This window comes from Lycorma delicatula, chromosome 3, assembly GCF_047948215.1.
Source record: "Lycorma delicatula isolate Av1 chromosome 3, ASM4794821v1, whole genome shotgun sequence".
Classification (NCBI taxonomy): Eukaryota; Metazoa; Arthropoda; class Insecta; order Hemiptera; family Fulgoridae; genus Lycorma; species Lycorma delicatula.
The window spans coordinates 217,756,078-217,774,067 of NC_134457.1; the positions used below are offsets into that span (position 1 = coordinate 217,756,078).

The 17,990-nt window shown below is 30.8% G+C and overlaps 1 protein-coding gene across 1 annotated transcript in view; it reads right to left on the reverse strand.

The window, feature by feature from the left end:
* LOC142321310 (glutamate receptor ionotropic, kainate 2) overlaps positions 1-17,990 on the reverse strand; it is a 520,894-nt gene that overhangs the window by 220,189 nt on the left and 282,715 nt on the right. The window contains exon 8 of the mRNA XM_075359304.1: positions 13,394-13,597. Coding sequence (XP_075215419.1) covers positions 13,394-13,597 — 204 coding nt within the window. The remainder of the gene's footprint in view (positions 1-13,393; positions 13,598-17,990) is intronic.

Below are 17,990 nucleotides of genomic sequence, written 5' to 3' on the forward strand. Positions count from 1 at the left end.
TTTACATCGCATTACACTACGTATCTATGTATCTATAATTAACATTAATGTCTACATAAATTTCGACGGGCTGTTGAAATACACGTAGAACAGTTTAGTACATATGTTTGTTTATTAAAGGTTAAACTTTCGATCTATATGAATAAGTTATTTTTGGATAATTTGTTCTTTAAATGTTGCTAATAGTAGTTAATGTGGTATTAACAGCAGGACTAATAATTATTAATGATTATGTTCGCATAATTATTTGGAATATCTGATATTCAGGTAACAGTATCAGTGTTAAGCTTAAATCGGAGTGTTTCTCTACATACTATACGTATGTTACAGTAATTAACTTCGTATTTTAAAATTATGTTTAAATTATTTTGAGATTTACAATACATTGAGTAATAAAAATTTAAGGATGATCTATGAAAACTAATTTATTCCGTTTCATTATTTTTGTTTAATCAGGTTCTGTACGTACTACAATTGTTTAGTTCTGGTAGATAGATGTTTTTCTTTTTGTCTGTAAATTTATGCCTCAAAGAGCCTTTACGATCTACAAGTATGCAGTTAATAACTTAAAAATAATTAATATACTCTCAACATCGAAGTAAATGATTTTAACTTTATGCAAATGTTTTTGAGTTAATTTTACCGAATCTAGGAATCTTATCTTAATTCTTATTGAAATGATGTTACTCAAAGTTAGTATGTATCCAAATCACTTCTTAATGAAAAAATAGTTTTTGAACTGAATTCATACTTTTAATAAAAAAACATTTTGTTGGAATAATTTTTATATTTAAAATTTTTTTTTCTTTGTTGAAAACAATTATATTATGTTTGGATGACTATTAAAAAAAAAAAAAATAATAAATATAATAACAGGGGTCAGGCAGGGGAACTGACTGTCTCCTCTTTTCTTTAGTATAGTCCTGGAAAAGGTCATAAGAGAATGGAGGAAAGCTTGCCAAGATAAAGGCCTTAAGCAAGGCAAACTGGGATATGCGAAGGAGAATCTGAACATGATTGTCTGGCCTTTTCAGATGATCTCTCCCTCTTGGCAGAAGATATAGAAACGGCAGAACAACGACTAAATGTTCTACACGCATTGGCCAAAAAGGCAGGTTATAAATTTTAATAGAAAAAACAGTGTATATGGTAAACATTAAGAACGCACCAAAATTGTTACGGCCAGAATTTAGGAAAGGAAGTAGAACAAATTTAGGTGCTTGGATTAAGTCATCCTACCAAATGGGATGGACAAGGAATCAAAAATCGTCAGGATCAGTAAGATTATAAAATCCTAAGGCATAGCGAAGCGATGCCCAGGAAGATACCAATTGTGATATTGCTTGATGTGAGCAATGCTTTTAATTCGCTGAAATGGGATGCGATCCTACAAGCGTTGAGAGATAAGGATATTCCTGGATACCTAAGAAGAATTATCCAGAATTACCTGCAGGATAGGTTTGTTGTTTGTCACCAGGGTAGATCCTGCTGCCGCTTCAAAGTGACGTGTGGAGTGCCCCAAGGCTCTGTCTTGAGGCCACTCCTTTGGAATCTGGTCTATGACGGAATTCTCGGGCTGAGTTATCCTCTGGGTGTTTTCCCAGTGGCTTTTGCTGACGACCTAGCCTTGGTTGTTACTGGAAAAACTGAAGTAGAGGTATCGGAGAAGGCAAACGTAGCGATACGAATGGCAGAAGTCTGGATGTCCACTAAAGGCTTAAAACTTTCGCATGGTAAAACAAAATACGTAGTCATGACAGGTCGTAGGAGAATATCTGACATCCTAATTCGAGTAGGGGGTAATCTTGTCCAGCAACAGACTTCAGCCAAATATTTAGGGATCTGGCTTGACAGAGGAGGAGTTTTACGGCACACGTGAATGAAATACGTAAACGAGCTGAATGCACGGTCAAAAATCTTAGCAGATTACTCGGTAATATGACAGGATCCAGAACTGCGAAGCGTAAGATTTACGCTCACGTAGTTAATTCCATCTTACTTTACGGTATACAAGTCTGGGAAAGAGCTCTGCGTGCCGACAAGAACAGAAGAGCCCTTGAAGGAATTCAACGGCGCATGGGCTTAAGAGTGATATGCGCATATTCTTCAGTCTCCACCGAGGCAGTACTCGTAATTGCAGGAGTTCCTCCGCTTAAACAACTGGCGGAGATGCGAGTGAGTATAGCATGTGGACAACCTTCTAAAGAAGCATATGAAGAGATGCTGCGTAATTGGCAACGTCGTTGGGATGTAGCCAACACGGGACGATGGACACATCGTTTGATACCTTTGATCCGACCATGGATAGAAAGGAAGTTCGGGGACATAAATTACTGGATAACGCAATTTTTTACAGGGCATGGGTCGTTCAGGTCCTATTTATGTGCAAGACTAAGGGTAGATAACAACAACTGTCCTTACTGTGGGGCATATGATTCCCCTGAACATGTAGTATTTGAATGTAACCGTTGGACTGAAAGCAGGCAATCCTGTGTAAGACGTATAGGGCCATTATCTACGGAGAATGTGGTGGATAAAATGCTACTTAACGAGGATAACTTTAATGTGATCTCGTCGTTTATAACCGCAGTTATAAAGAAGAAAGATGAGGAAGCTCGTCAAGAAGAAACCGCTCGCTGATGACGGCTTGTCGTAGGTGGAATTTCCACCTACGAAATAAAAGAGCTAACCGGTGAACTGACCTGCCGTGCCGGACGTACAGCCGGCGGGCGTGGAGGCGAGCTAGAGTAAAGGACACTCCTCTGGCGCGAGTCAAACTTGATTGTAGATCCGTTCCAGAGGAGTAGGTGGGAATATAAAAAAAAAAAAAAAAAAAAAAAAAGGCATCAGGCATTATACATCGGTAATCCGACCAGGAGTATTATTTGCGTCAGAATGCGTAGTTCTAAACCTAAGGGAAATAGATAAACTGGGACTTGCTGAAAAATAGATACTAAGAAAAATGTTAGGATCAAGAAAAACTAGCGATGGCTGGAAATTAATGAAAAGCGAGGAACTTTACCGGGAGTTAGAATCACGGAAACAATACGTAAGCGAAGATTGATATTCTATAGATATCTGACAAGAATGGATTCAAACAGGCTTGCGAAGACAATTTTTGCAAGTGTAATAGTAAAAATGAAGGTTAAATGGATGAAGAAATTTTTAGAATTTCAGAACAGGAAAATTGTTTTGGAAAAACTGTTTATGCTTTATAAAATTAAAAAAAAATAATAAGAATTCTATCAATTTCGCCGTTAAGTATTTTATTTTATTACTATTTAAAAATATTTTAACGATTTCTTGTGTAATTGATATTCTAATTATTCTTGATAATTCTTCGTATTATTTCATTGTGCAATATTATTTCTAATTTATAGGGAAGATTCTTAGGTGATCGGTTGTAAATTGTTTTTATGGTAAATTGGGATGGGGAGGTATTAAACGAAAAATTATTATGCTCTGTACGTAGATAATTCGATGGTATTCAAAATATTTCGGGGCCGTCAAATATTAGATTGTTACAGCATAATTATATATAAATAAAGGATGGGGCCAATTTTATTTTAAAATAACTCTGGCATGAAAATTCGAAAAAATAGGGAAAAATATATAGGTGTGATCAAAAAACACGGTGAATGAATTTTTATAGCGTCAACTGCCGACGCTACATCCATATACTGTAATTTGTCCAATAGCGTGATCATCTGAGACAGGCAGGGACAAGTTGTAACACGTTCAAGCTTGCCAGTCAGCTGCCAGAGCCGCTAGAGTGAGGTTGTGTTTATCGTATCTGTCGTGCAAAATGGATTTTGAACAACTCATTAACATTAAGTTGCAAAAGAGTGCCAAAGAAGCTCACGAAATGTTAGAATCGGTGTACGGCGATAATGTGGTAACTTTGAAGACTGTGTACAAGTGCTATGATCGATTTAAAAACGAAAATCAGTCTGTTGAAGATGAGCAGCGTGCGGGACGTCCAGTAACCTGAAAAACAGTTGAAAATGTGCAAAAAGTGGAAACAATGGTTCGTTCAAACAGCGAATGACTATCCGAGAGCTATCGGAAGACCTTAACATCTCGTACGGATTCGTTCAAAGCATTTTAACTAATGAATTGCAAATGAGACGAGTGAGTGCAAAATTTGTTTCCAGACTTTTGAGTGATGAACAGAAGGAAAATCGCGTGTCAATTTGCACGGAGTTGAAGGTTTGTCTTCATGCAGATCCGGATTTCATGTCCAAAATTGTAACTGGAGATGAAAGTTGGGTTTATGGCTATGAACCTGAGACCAAAATGCAGAGTTCCCAATGGAAAACCAGTTCATCTCCTCGCCCTAAAAAGGCACGTCAGTCAAAATCCAACATCAAGGTAATGCTCGTTGTTTTTTTCGATAGTGAGGGCATGTGCGATCAGAGTTTATTCCAAGGGGAACGACTGTAAACTCTGAATTTTATAAGGGTGTACTGCAACGTTTGCGAAACGACGTACGAAGAAAGCGACCAGAAAAATGGATGCAATTGCTTCCTTCTTCACCACGACAACGCGCCGTGTCAAACCTCGCTTCTCATTCGCGAGTTTTTGGCCGAAAAAAGTGTTCATGTCATCCGCCATACTCACCGGATATAGCACCATGCGACTTTTGGCTCTTCCCAAAAATTAAAACTGTGCTTAAAGGAAAACGTTTTGACACCATTGTTGACATTGAGAGGGCCACGGCCGAGCAGCTGAAAGCCCTTCCGAAAGACGCCTTCCAGAAACGCCTCCAGTCATGGAGTCAACGTTGGGATAAGTGCATTGCTAGCCATGGATAGTACTTTGAACGAGATTAAATCGAATTCTATGTAACCTTATTACTTTTTTTTATAAAAAATTATTCACCGTATTTTTTGATCACACCTTATTCTCGCGTTTTGGAGGCCTTAGTTCATGCATGTTAGCATTCTAATTATTGCATTACTTTTACCAACGCTACTGTTTCTTTTAAATAGTTTTTTATAAAGCAATAATATATTTGAAGTCTATCCCAATTTTAAACAAAATAAAACAAAAATGCAATTACATTAAATGAATTTATATATAGTATAAAACCGATGAATAAAAGACAAAAAAATGACAATTTTTCTTCTGATTTCGATTGAATTCAAAACCAAAACAAAATCCTGTTTTTTAAATTTGTTTTTGTTAATTACATTTTTGCAGAATATGTATTATATCCAATCTTTTAATATATAAAAATATATTTTTAAAAAATAAAAAAAAAACAACAGATAATTTTATATGTTTTAAAAAATTATATATTTTAATGAAAGCAACATCAACAAAAAAAACAAAAACAAATGAATAGGCAAATTCACACACGCATACGCATATTCGTGTGTGGCACAACCTTATTTTTGAAGAAGGGTTTTTTTATATATAAGAATTTTTTATTTATTAATAAAATGAAAAAAAATAATAGAGTTTTTATTTTATGAAAGAGCGGGCATAAATTGCTTTGGTCATTAGCCCAATGCCAAATTATTATTAACTTTAATAATAAATATTTCAATTAGTAGTATAGTTTTGTCTCTTCTGGTTAATTTTTAAATTGTATAAATTACATAGTTAAAAAAATAAAAATATTTTATCAAAACATCTGAAGAGATATAAATTAATGCAATCAGATTAAAAAAAAAAAAAAAATTTATACGTTGGAGGGTAAACATTCTTTTAAATAATTTTTTTTACCCTCTGAATGAAATAAGAAATTTCTAGCGACAAAAATTATATAATATTTTAAACAGCTTAAGTAGAAAATATATTTTCCAAAATTTGAATTCGTTTTTAGAAATGGGGTTTAGCTAATATCAAGGTGAATGCAATACATACAGTTCAGTTAGTACCTCATGAATAATGCAAAAGAAAATAAAACTTACTTTTAATACATAAAGTGGTCGCGTTTTATAAAGAATAAAATATATTACTTAAAAAAAAAAAAAAAAAAATGTTATATATTGCTCTAATGATATATTTCTAAAGCCATTTGCTATATTCTTCTGAAGCTTAAAATGTAAGGTATTAAATAAAAATGTCTTAGTACTTAGATTAAAACAATGCATTTATATTTCTACATAATCTACACGAAGACATCTATATTTTGTAAATAGTATAACTTAAAATACATTGTAATATTCCTTAAAAAGAGGATTTTCTTTCGTAAAATTTGTTTGATAAAATTTTAATGAAGTTTAAACATCGATCAAAAACACCTTTTCAGTAAGTTTCTTAAAAAATTTATTAATTCGTTGGAGAGATAAAAAGGTTGATAGATGACGGTTAGATTAACTACAGTTTTTACTCAACGTAGCTTATAGTAATCTTTTAGTGGAAGAGAATGATTTTTCCTATTTTGCAACACTATTTTTCTAACTAAGAGAAAGGGCATGATTATATAGCGATCAATTCATCTAAAGAATCTTCCAATATAATAAATATTAAATTAAACTATTTTTCTATAATACATCTACTATTCTTATTTTAAAAAATTTCTCAATAACAGTAACTTTAAAAAATTCTGCATTTAACGTGTCCTTATTTAACACGTAGAAAGATGCTGCTTCAAATTAATTTACATTAATAATTTTTCAATTGTTACTGTTGAACAGAATTTGCTATTAAATTTTCTGTTACGTCATGTGTTATATTTATCTATTATAGTCTTTACATGTAATTTTTTCGTATATCATTAATTTTGCTACATGTAACACTTTTACCATAATTTTTCTTTATCCGTCCACACAAATATTAGATAAGTTTCTTTTATTTTCCTGGCATCATAACTCTAGAGTTTGTTATAAGAAGGAAAGTATGATAATCAGTCAAAAATAGGGTATCAGGTTTCGCATTTCTCGAGGTTTCATGACCCAGATCATTAATTCTAAAAACAAAACAAGTGGGGGCTAATCTTCGTAAGTACGTATGTATTTGGCGTGTTAGAAGCTTAATAACCTTTGACTGCACCAATGGATCTTGTTGAAATTTTGAAAAGAGACTCGTCTATACAGGACAATATTTATGGTAAACTTTTGGGGACACTATGTCCATGGCGAGGAGCAGATGGTTTTTGGAATCAATTTTCTAAATGTTTTTCAAACATAATCCAGTTTATAGTTTAAGTTTACACTTAAAGTGTAAAATTAAGTTTAGTACACTTTATAGTACATGAGTGCATACTTCACAATACTACTACACAATACTTCATAATACTACTTTCATAAAACTTTGCTTCAAATTCTTTTTTCCCTTCCCTGAAAATTGAAAAAAAATTATCTTTTTATTTATTTAATATCTTTTAACCGAATATTATTACTTCTTCCTAGGTATATCTATAGTGCAAGAGACTCAAAAAACTACTTTGGTGTAACTGTAGGTGGGAGGGCCAATCAAATTTTTAAAATATCGATATTAAAAATTTTTTTAAACATTTTTGTTTTATTTTCATGTATTATTATATTTCCACTATATAAGAATAAATATAACCAATGTCAGGAAAATATTATAATTCTTTTTTCAGCTTTTTTGAAATATGACCTAAATAATGTATAGGTATGCGATGAGAATAAATGTATTATTTATTTAGCGATTTTAACGTTGCTGATACTAACGATTCTTTTTTAATTTCATTTTCATTTCGAACATGCTTGTGCAATATTTAAACGGTAAATGTAAGTTGATGATTTTACAAGCAAAAGAAAATGGCACACCCTTGCCAAGAACTGGTGAAGCAGAGACCAGTTGATCTAAAAGCAATCACGTTAACTATTAGACCATCATCTGTACATCCGACTGGACAATTGTCCATCTCATTTGCCCATATTACTCGTACTTTAGATTTACAGCGAGTTAAATAAAATTAAAATGATAAATGGATGTCTTCATTTTACCTAATCTGGAAAATTAAAATTATCTGAAAATTATCAGGTGCGGCATCTCGAAAAAAAATTATTACGTAGTTTACAGATTACAGCGTATCATTAAACTATTGTGGACTCAAAATAGTTACATAATAAAACAGAAAGCTTATAATAAATTAACTTGCAGAGCTTTCATACAAAACAGAAATCGATAAGTATCACTTGTTGATCTAAGAATTAGAAAGAAATTCTTTAAATGCTCTTTTGGATTTTAGTGGTTTATAGTTGTGAAACATGAACAACAGTAAAAACAAAGTTTAGACTGTTAATAAAGGTTTCTGAAATATAGATTTCTCAGAGAAAGAGAAACTTGTGAAAGAGGCTGGTTGGGTGGGGGAGCGGCTGGGTCTTCATTATTCTCCCGCTAGCAAACAGCTAAACTAGTTTACTGCAAGACAATTTTTTTTTTGGTATGTCATCGATTACAGTTTTGGGGATATTACCTCCTACCCTCATTAAGTTTTTATTCTAATGCTAATTTTCATTCCGTATATTGTCAAAACATCTTCTAATTTTGAAATAATATTTTAATTTCCTGTATTAAAACTTTAAAAAAAAAATGTCATTTGCAAATTATTAAAAGTATTTTCTTTTCTTTTAAGCTGATTCCTTCATTCTATTCTAGAAAAAAATAGATTTTCTTTTATAGATATTAAACTAGGTTGAGTATATACAGCATCGTTGACGTTACCTACTTATATTACATACTTAAATCACTCAATTTATGCATTCCTTATTTCAATATAAAAGAATTTTGTGTTGTATAGAAGTGTCTAATTAATATATAAAGAAGGCGAATTATGTTTTTTTAAGACTTGCCAGTCTGTCTGGAGGGTATTGAAATCAATCTATGGGTACATATTCAGATATTAAAGTTTAGTTCATCTGGTAATAGGAGATTTATGAAAAAGCTAAAAATTTTAAAGGAATTCAAAGACTAGAAAAATGTAACAAGTATGTAAGATATAGAATCTCATAACCATTTTGAGGTTAAAATATTAGCAACAGAGTAGATGGAGAATGTCGTAAAACCAATCTTCCCTTATTAATATAATAAAGTCAAAAAATAAAAAAATATAATAAAATGCAAGTATTAAAAAAAATAATTATAAAAATCTCATGTGGACACTATATGACTTCCTTGTACGCCTGTTATCTTACATATACACAATTTTTTTTTTAAATGAAAAGTACGTAAAATTTTATTTCATTAATAACTTCTGATATTTTTTCATATATAAATATATATTTTTTATTGCTATTATTAAATTATTATTTATCCTAAATTTTTTTTTACACTCAGAGGTTAATAATTTAAATCAATATCCAATAAAAATAACAATGAAATTGTAAACCGTACGATAAGAGTCTCGCAAATATGATTTCTTTTGTTCCAAAAACAAAAATTTCCGTAATATATATAAAATTGTTTTTAACAAAAGGATACTGATGTAAAAAAGTTCAGACACTACATTTCCATAATTAAAATCTGTTATTAATTTAGAATTTTCTTTAAAAACAATACATGTCAGATGCATGTAATAGACAATAGATAATAAACATTGTTTTAGAGTTTCATATAATAAGAAAAAAAAAATTGTTACAATACTCTTACCAGCCCGATTTCATTTATTAAACAACGAATAATCATAAGAATTGTATTATTTCTGTAAATGGGATGTGTATTATATACAAATGAAATCGGGCCGGTATGAGTTTTGTAACAAATTTTTATTTATTTTTGCTTATTACTTGGAATGCCCTTACATTGGTTTAACCTATTATCTATTAGATTTACTTAACATGTATTTTTTTTTAAAGAAAATTCTAAATTAATAACAGATTTTAAATTAGAAATGTAATGTATTACTTGTTTTGATATCAGTATCGTTTTGCTAAAAACAATTTTATTTATATTACAGAAATTTTTGTCTTTTGAGCGGAAGAAATAATATCTGCGAGACTCTAAACCTTACGGTTTACAATTTCATTGTAATTTTTTTTTGGATGTCACTGTGTTTTTTTAGATTATTCTTTTATTGTTTTTATGAATTACTGATTATTATCTTATGGATTTATTATTAAAATTAATTGCCTTATAACAAACAAATTGAATTTCACGGACAATTTTTTTTTTTGTAGTCATATCATTCACTTCATACCATATTTTTCCTTTTTTGATAAAATAAGTATAATGATCTTTACGAATCGAAAATCCGTGATGTAATATTGCCCTCATTACTTTGTAAGTGTAACCGTCGACTTTTATCGTTAAATTCGATTTTACCAATCGAATTTATTTATTAATTTTTTTAAAAACTAGTAAAATCTCTTGTAAACTAATACTTTTATTTTTTTTTATAGAAGTGATGGGAATTAAAAAAATTGTTTCATCTTCAGTATTTTCATTTACATAACAGCATGTACTATTTAAACAAGCTGTATCTTATTATTTCAAGTACATTATCAAGTTATTATATGCTACCTAGTACTATCAAGTACTGCGATCTAGCGGCGCGATTTGTAAAGTCACCGTAAAAAATGAATAAAATGTGATATTCGAGTCCCGCGGTTCATCAAATGTAAAAAAATTTTGTCTAACAAAATTCGAGATAGTTTTGAAAGTATTGTTTATTACTAATATAACTGAACTGAAATATAATGATTTCAAGCTTATTCATTTTTTTCCATTTTCATTTCATTGTTAGGTTAGGTCATGTCACCTCTTACAGACGAAGTTCTAACGAACTCCGTGATATTTAAATTTAAAAAAAATGTTAAAAAAAGGAGATGAAGTCCGATTCTAACCAATGTACCAAGATCCAAATATTTCATTAATTAAAATTTTATTTGGCTATAACTCTGAAACCAATGAACATAAGTACCACTTACTATATATTTTGAAAAACTCTCAACGAGGGCGTATTACTACAGTTAAGAAAAAGTCTAAAATCCACATTTTGTTTTGGATTTTGGGCTTTTTTGGACACTTTTGGTTCAGTCGATTGCAGTCAAAAAGGGAGGTACACAACTAGATATTACAACTTTTCTAAATCCAAAATTTCAACATCTTACGACTTATCGTTTTTTAGTTATGCGAGATACGTACGATAGTACTGGTATGTACGTACAGACATCACGACGAAACTGGTCAAAATGAATTCAGGGATGGTAAAAATGGATATTTTTGTTGAAATCTGAAATCCGGATTTTTTCGCGATCACATTACTTCCTTTATTTCGTACAAGGAAGTAAAAATTAAAATATAAAATATTTAAAATTAAATTTCTTAAAATCATTAAAAGTTTTGAAATTAGCACATATAAAAAAGGTAAAGCTAATACGACTTACTTAACTTATATCAGATGTAATATTGCATTTGTAATATTAAACTTTTCTTAAAGTTCTCAAGTATTATCTCTTTCAAAGTTATTTCACAGAATATAGTTTTATTTCTTCTGTAGACTACTAACATATACGGTCATTGGAAGATTCTATAGGTAAATTCTTACTTTTTTTGTAAAAAGAGAAGAAAGTCATCGTATTTGAGTGTGAAGGTTGGAATAAAAGTTGAGTGTTGAATGTAGAATTGAATTGCAAGGCCTGACATTGTCTGGGATTTTAAATCTATTCAAGAGTGAAATGAAAAAAAAAAAGGACTAAAAGGAAAAATATTTATCTCATTTTATTTTTTTATTGTTAATTAGTTCTTTATTTATTATTTCTTTTAAAGTAGTTAATAAAATTCTACGTTAAAATAAGAGATAAATACTAAATAACACGACTATTAAAAAAAATATCGCTGACAAACACTAATTTTTGATATAGGATAATTACTGAAACAGAAAATTTTAGAGCGTGCGAGTGGCAATTTTATATATAGTATAATTTTTTTAATTTTATATATATATATAGAGCCTATGACACTCCGAGTAATGTAAAGATTCCAACGCAGGGTCATACATCTAAATCGGTTCAGCTGCTACGGTAGAACAAACCTATTTAGTACACTCTAAATATATAATACTTCTTTTTAGGTCATGTAAAAACACAACTTCACACACGTGTGAGATATGAGGTTTCCGAATCGTTCAAAATGAAGCGTTGAGAGGCGAGTTATTGTAAAACCACTCATTCATTTGAAAGATCTTTTCAAATTTATATATCCTGTTAAAATAAAAAAATTTATATATCGTAAAAAAATTAATATATATTAATAAAAAAATTTATATATCTTGTTAATTTATATATCCTGTGTGTATATATCCTTTTCAAATTTATATATTTATATATCCTGTGATACTCCCGGTAACGTAAGGATTCCAACGCGGGGTCATACATTTAAATCTGTTCAGCCGTTGAGCTGCTATGGTGGAACAAACATGCATGCCTCCGTGGCGCGAGTGGTAGCGTCGACCTTTCACCCGGAGGTCCCGGGTTCGAATCCCCATCAGATATGGCATTTTCACACGCTAAGAATCATTAATTCGTCTCATTCTCTGAAGTAATACTTAACTGCGGACTTAACAATACTTAAGTCTGCGATTAATTATAATTTTCTCGTGCTGTTTTTATCGCAGGTGAAAACTACAATTTATGTTCTGTGTATTTGAATCCTTATCGTTGAATATATTTCACCTTACCAACAACAGGAATAAATAATAATTATAATATTTTGTAAAATAGTATATGTAATCCTAGATTGTCTTTTACTCATGAATTAGCTAGTAGAGTGTTCTTAGACTAATAATACTATCTTATTTAGTTTATTTTATACTGTTTAAATTTATGTATAAGGAAATTAATATAGTTGCTTGCACAGTTTTATATTTATTTAAATATAAATCAGCATCTCATTTTCCTGTTACATATACATTTGTCTTGATTTTCTATTTTTATGTAAATTATCTCTTGTGTCTCTTAAAATTTCCGCTTTTTGTTAATAATATAGTGTGCCTGCGAATTGTGTATTCTGGTAACAATTCTAAATAATATTTTAATGGTTATGTTAGACTATTATATCTTAGTATAAGCATCCTACATACTTCTATGTAGCTAGTTATGCAGCTACCTCTGCATAAACTCTGTTAATATATTATCTTTGTACTGTTAGTACTTCTACCTCTAGATTTTCGCGCGGACACACACTAACACAGGGGTGTGCCACACGCGCACCTACACAAAATCGCACCGGAATCAATTTTGTCTATAATATTTATGTTTGCAGAAACTTCCTCAACCGGATAGATTTTGTCAGGTGAAAAAATTTTCTTTTTTTTTGTTCGGATCTGTCATTTTGTAAGTGTTTCTAAAAGGCTTTATAATAGTAAGTTTGACTAGGTTACATTAATTAATAATAAATGAAATTGTTAAAAATAGCGTAACAACAAAATTGGTAGTAGACTTATTATATTGATTATATAATTTTTTTTTCTTACCTCTCTTGTCATAACAACCAAAGTTATATTTGTAACAGTCGTTTCATAAAAAGCAGTTGGATCTGTAATATTTATTCCTTCAGAAGGCGTCCAATGTCCAACCTTACGTAATTCTTCTTTCTTTAGTTTTAATAAATCTAATTTAAAATTGCTACGTTTTCCTTCATTAAATTCGATATGTCCTGTTAAACCGCTGGCTACTGCCTGGAACAAATAAATTAATTTTTTTATTAGGAATTAACAATAAACTGTAAAAATAGTTGATCATCAACAATGAGATTAAAAAAAAACATTGTGAATATATAAATATAATTTTCCAATTTAGAAAATTAATACTTCTATTTTTTTAATTTCGACTGTACTTAAATTTATCTGCAATCAACAATGTGGAAGTCAGTTTGGTAACTCTAAAACGACCAAAAAATATTTTTGTACTTTTACATTAAAAGGGATTATGAACATCCGCTCTACCCGAAAAGCAACTCAGCATTAGTTTTAGCATCCTAAAACTAATCGAAAATAACTGTTTCTGGGTAGTTACATAAAGTAAAACCTCCAAAAAACGATATAACTAACAATTATCCAGTAAATTGACAAATACACCTCACTCATAAAGTACGAGTATATTTATTAAGGTGAATCAAGTTTCTTGCGAAAACTAGTGAACATCTCTCAGAAAAATCCGTCAACAGAAAGATAAAAGAGTGGACTGTATTGTTGTGTAAAACGGATGATTTATCCGTAAATAGATAGGAAAGGGAGCCTAAAATCCCACTAAAAGGAGTTTCCCCTACTTCAAGGTCCTCCAGACAGTAGTCATCCATCCCAAACCACAGTTTTGCAGGAAATCAATGATTAGAATGAGAATAGCATATTACTGATTGACAGTTTTGCGATGATATGACACAATAATTTAAAAACAATTGTTTTCCCATTACCTATGGAAGACAGGCTTGAGGCATAATGACTTAACAGCCTAACTAAAGGCTAAGGCTAGATTTCATTAAGAAAGTAACTAACAGGCTCAGGTTTCTTGACCATAGACAGATGTGATTATTTCTTGTCTTGTCGATAGATTCAATCAAAGTGTACTGGATTCACTGAACTAAATCTCTTATCAGAATTTAGTAAGAAAATTAATATAAAAGTTTTCTTCTTAAACAAGCATAAATGTGTGCCATGAAAATTATCCATTAGAACACTATGTCCAAAATAAGACTAATATCTATGTTTCGGTAAATTCATTATTTAAAATGTTTTTTAAATTTTAGGAAAGAAACCTAAAATATTTCTTGTTTGTACGATATCCGAAAAACGGATTATCAGATTCAGTAAATCTTTATCTTGATAAATTTTCCAAGTGTTTTTCACGCCGACACAGTTAGGTAGATTCCATAGCTACCTACTGTAATGGGTACCATGTTTCGACTTCCGGAAAAGATCGACATATCTTCGCATTTTAGATGTGAAATGCGAAATGGAAATATCGCATTTCAGATGTGAAATGGGGTCTGGGGATGCCCAGACCCCAAAACCACCATCAGCTCAAAAGTCTATTTATATATTTATATACATTTCACTTCTTCTGGACACGATAACTGCCGTAATTTTGCGCCAATCACTTTCAAATTGTTCCTTAAAAACAACTCGATCCAAAATCTCGATCGAGTAAGTTATCGGGCAAAATCGGACCATGGTGATGAAAATGGGAGGGCTTTTTCGGAAAAAAATATTGCTATAACTTTCTCATTAAGTAAAATATCGAATACTTTTAAAGTTTCTGCTTTTCTTCGGAAAGGGCGTAAAATTTATCTAATTAAATTATTTTGATATCACCAACAATTTGGCCTAGGGGGTATCGAATCGTTTTAAAGTGGTTGTTAGTCCTCTAAACATTACCTAAAACTTTCGTTTGAAGCAATTTTTGATATGACCAACCCTTACGACAAAGGATGACCAAAATATTGCTGGAATTGTAAGAAGATGTGGCTTGTCGTATGCTAAACATGTGAAACTTTTTTCACTTGCAATCGTTGTCGTATTGAGTAAATTTGAAGTTTTTTTAACTTTGAGATGGAAATCTTTTTTATTCCCTACTTAGCACCGCTGAAATCTACCTCCGCATCCGGCGTGCCGAAAGGGTTTTTTTTATATCTCTTCTCATGAATATTATTACTCTTTTTCATAATTCTAACCAAAAAATATCAGTAATCAGTTAATATTTGATTTGATACCAAAGTTGCATGAAGTTTGCGTTAAGCTAGATTGATTTCATACAAACTAAATCTTCTATCGGCTCTCCGATAATAACATGCGGACCGTCCAGCAGAACACTGAAGACCAGCGAAAACCTCAAGAAGTGAGGTGAAGGATACGGACTGGCGAGCGAATGGAGAATAGACAGCCCTCTGCAGAGCTGGCCTTCGTTCGTGCTTGCATGATCGGGCGGCAATGATGATGCACGGGGACTCTGAATACACTGAGCTCCAAGGCACCTCCTGGGGCTGCCTAATGCTTAAATGCGGTTTCCGGCCTTGGGAGGGGGGCTGGTGAGGTGGAGGTTTAGTCGGTGGGGCGCAGGCTATATACGCGGTAGCATCTGCCGAACCTGTTAGCGCGCCCGACACTTTGTCCGTAAAGAGGATTACTCCTCTAAGCAGAGGAAAAAAACTTAATCTTAAAAATTACTTGTAATTCAACCAATAAAATGTTTTATATCACTAAAAAAATTTAAGATTAATACCCTAATTTAAAGTTTCTACATTAGATTTGAATAAAATATTTGCAAAGAATTTGTAGAAAGAAAAGGATGGAATTTTCTACGAATTATTCAAGAAAAATAATTTTCATTAAAATTAAGTGGTAATAACAATTTCCCCTCTCTTATTAAGATTTATTTTCTTTCTTCTTTCAGTTATGACATATCGAACTCTTAAAATATTCATTGCTCATTTAAATTATTTTCCTCTCATTCAAAATTAAGCGAGAGATTATAATTAATTAATCTCTCGCAACATTTTGACATGAACCTTATTTTTAGTATCTTAGAAGCACTTAAACATATTGAATCATGTATCGGTTGACATTTTAAAATTGAGATTTTTTTTAATTCTACAGAACTACTTTAAGTTATCATTGTAAAATTATTTAATAATTAAAGTTGTTTTAAAGGTTAATTGATAAATATAAGAGAAATTATTTAAGAACGTTTAGGATATAAGTAATTTAATTTAAAAAGATGAAGAACCAAATAATCTCTTAACTATTTTTTAATAAACTGATCGGAAAAATTCCACGATTCATGAAGAAATATAAAACGAGTACAATACTGAATATTTTAAAGAAACGAAAAATCGCAAACATTTATGAATGCTTGGTTCATAAAATAATGTTTAAAGCAAAATAAAATCTATTCTGGAAAAGTTTAGAGTTCAAAGTTATTTAATTTACAAAACCACATTAATCAGTTAAATTAGTCTTGTGGCTACAACAACAGACTTCATTCGACTAATTGAGAGATTCCAATGTGACCTGTTAAAGGTTCAACAGGTTTGTCGGTGAGAAATAATTACGTTTTCAGCGGTTTTGAACTACTGGCTACCATTTTCTGTTGAGGTTTCATTTAAATGTGGTTTGCTTGAGATAGTATCAGTATCTACCATGTCCGTACAAACGTCGTCTAAAACAGATGAATTCTAACAATCTTCATCTTGAATCTGATTAGGAATTCTTGCTAACGTTAAATCTCAGAAAAACAATATTTCTTTGTACTTTAATAGTTTTTTCATTTTGTACTTAGCAGGAAAGTAGAAAAAGATATGTCTTCCTTTCTATATATTGATAATTACAAAAAAATGTAGGAAAATAAAATTAAAATTTTATGTAAAAATTGTTCAAAAAAATCTTTCTCTTCTATACTAAAACAAAAATTTGAAAATACTTGAATGACGATTATTTTTCCTGTATAAAAAAAAAATTATATTGAACAGAATTTATACTTAGCTCTTATAGTGATAAGAGCTAAGTTTAAATTCATGTTACCAACATGTGGGTAATCACACATGTTGGTAACAAATAATATCAAATTTCTTGTCTGAAAGTTGAAACGGTAAAGTTTTAAAACATTTTATACAACTCGTATATTTTGAGGTGGGATTTAATACGCCGACTCATCTAATAAGGCTTTTAAAACTGTATCGTTCTTCATTAAATCTTTATTCATTTATTCAGGAAGAAAAATTACTTTCAATTTGATTAATTGAAAAAGTGAAATGTTAGAATCGTTTGTAAAACTTCGGCTTTTAAGAACGAGGTAGATATTATCCTTATCCCCATGCGAAAGTTTTGAATATTATTTCTATTCTGATTTTTGCTCATTTGTGAAAATAATAAAATATTTCAATGAATAGATTGAAGCAGTGAAAATCTGTATAAAACTCAAAATTTTATTGATGGAATAGTTTTTTATGTGTTTTTATAAAATTGTTTTATTTAATTATTTTTCATTAAACGGTTTTTGTGATGGTAAAATGTTTTTCAAAGCTACGAAACCAAAGATGAGTAATTGTTTTTTTTTTTTAATAACGTCCTACAAGAT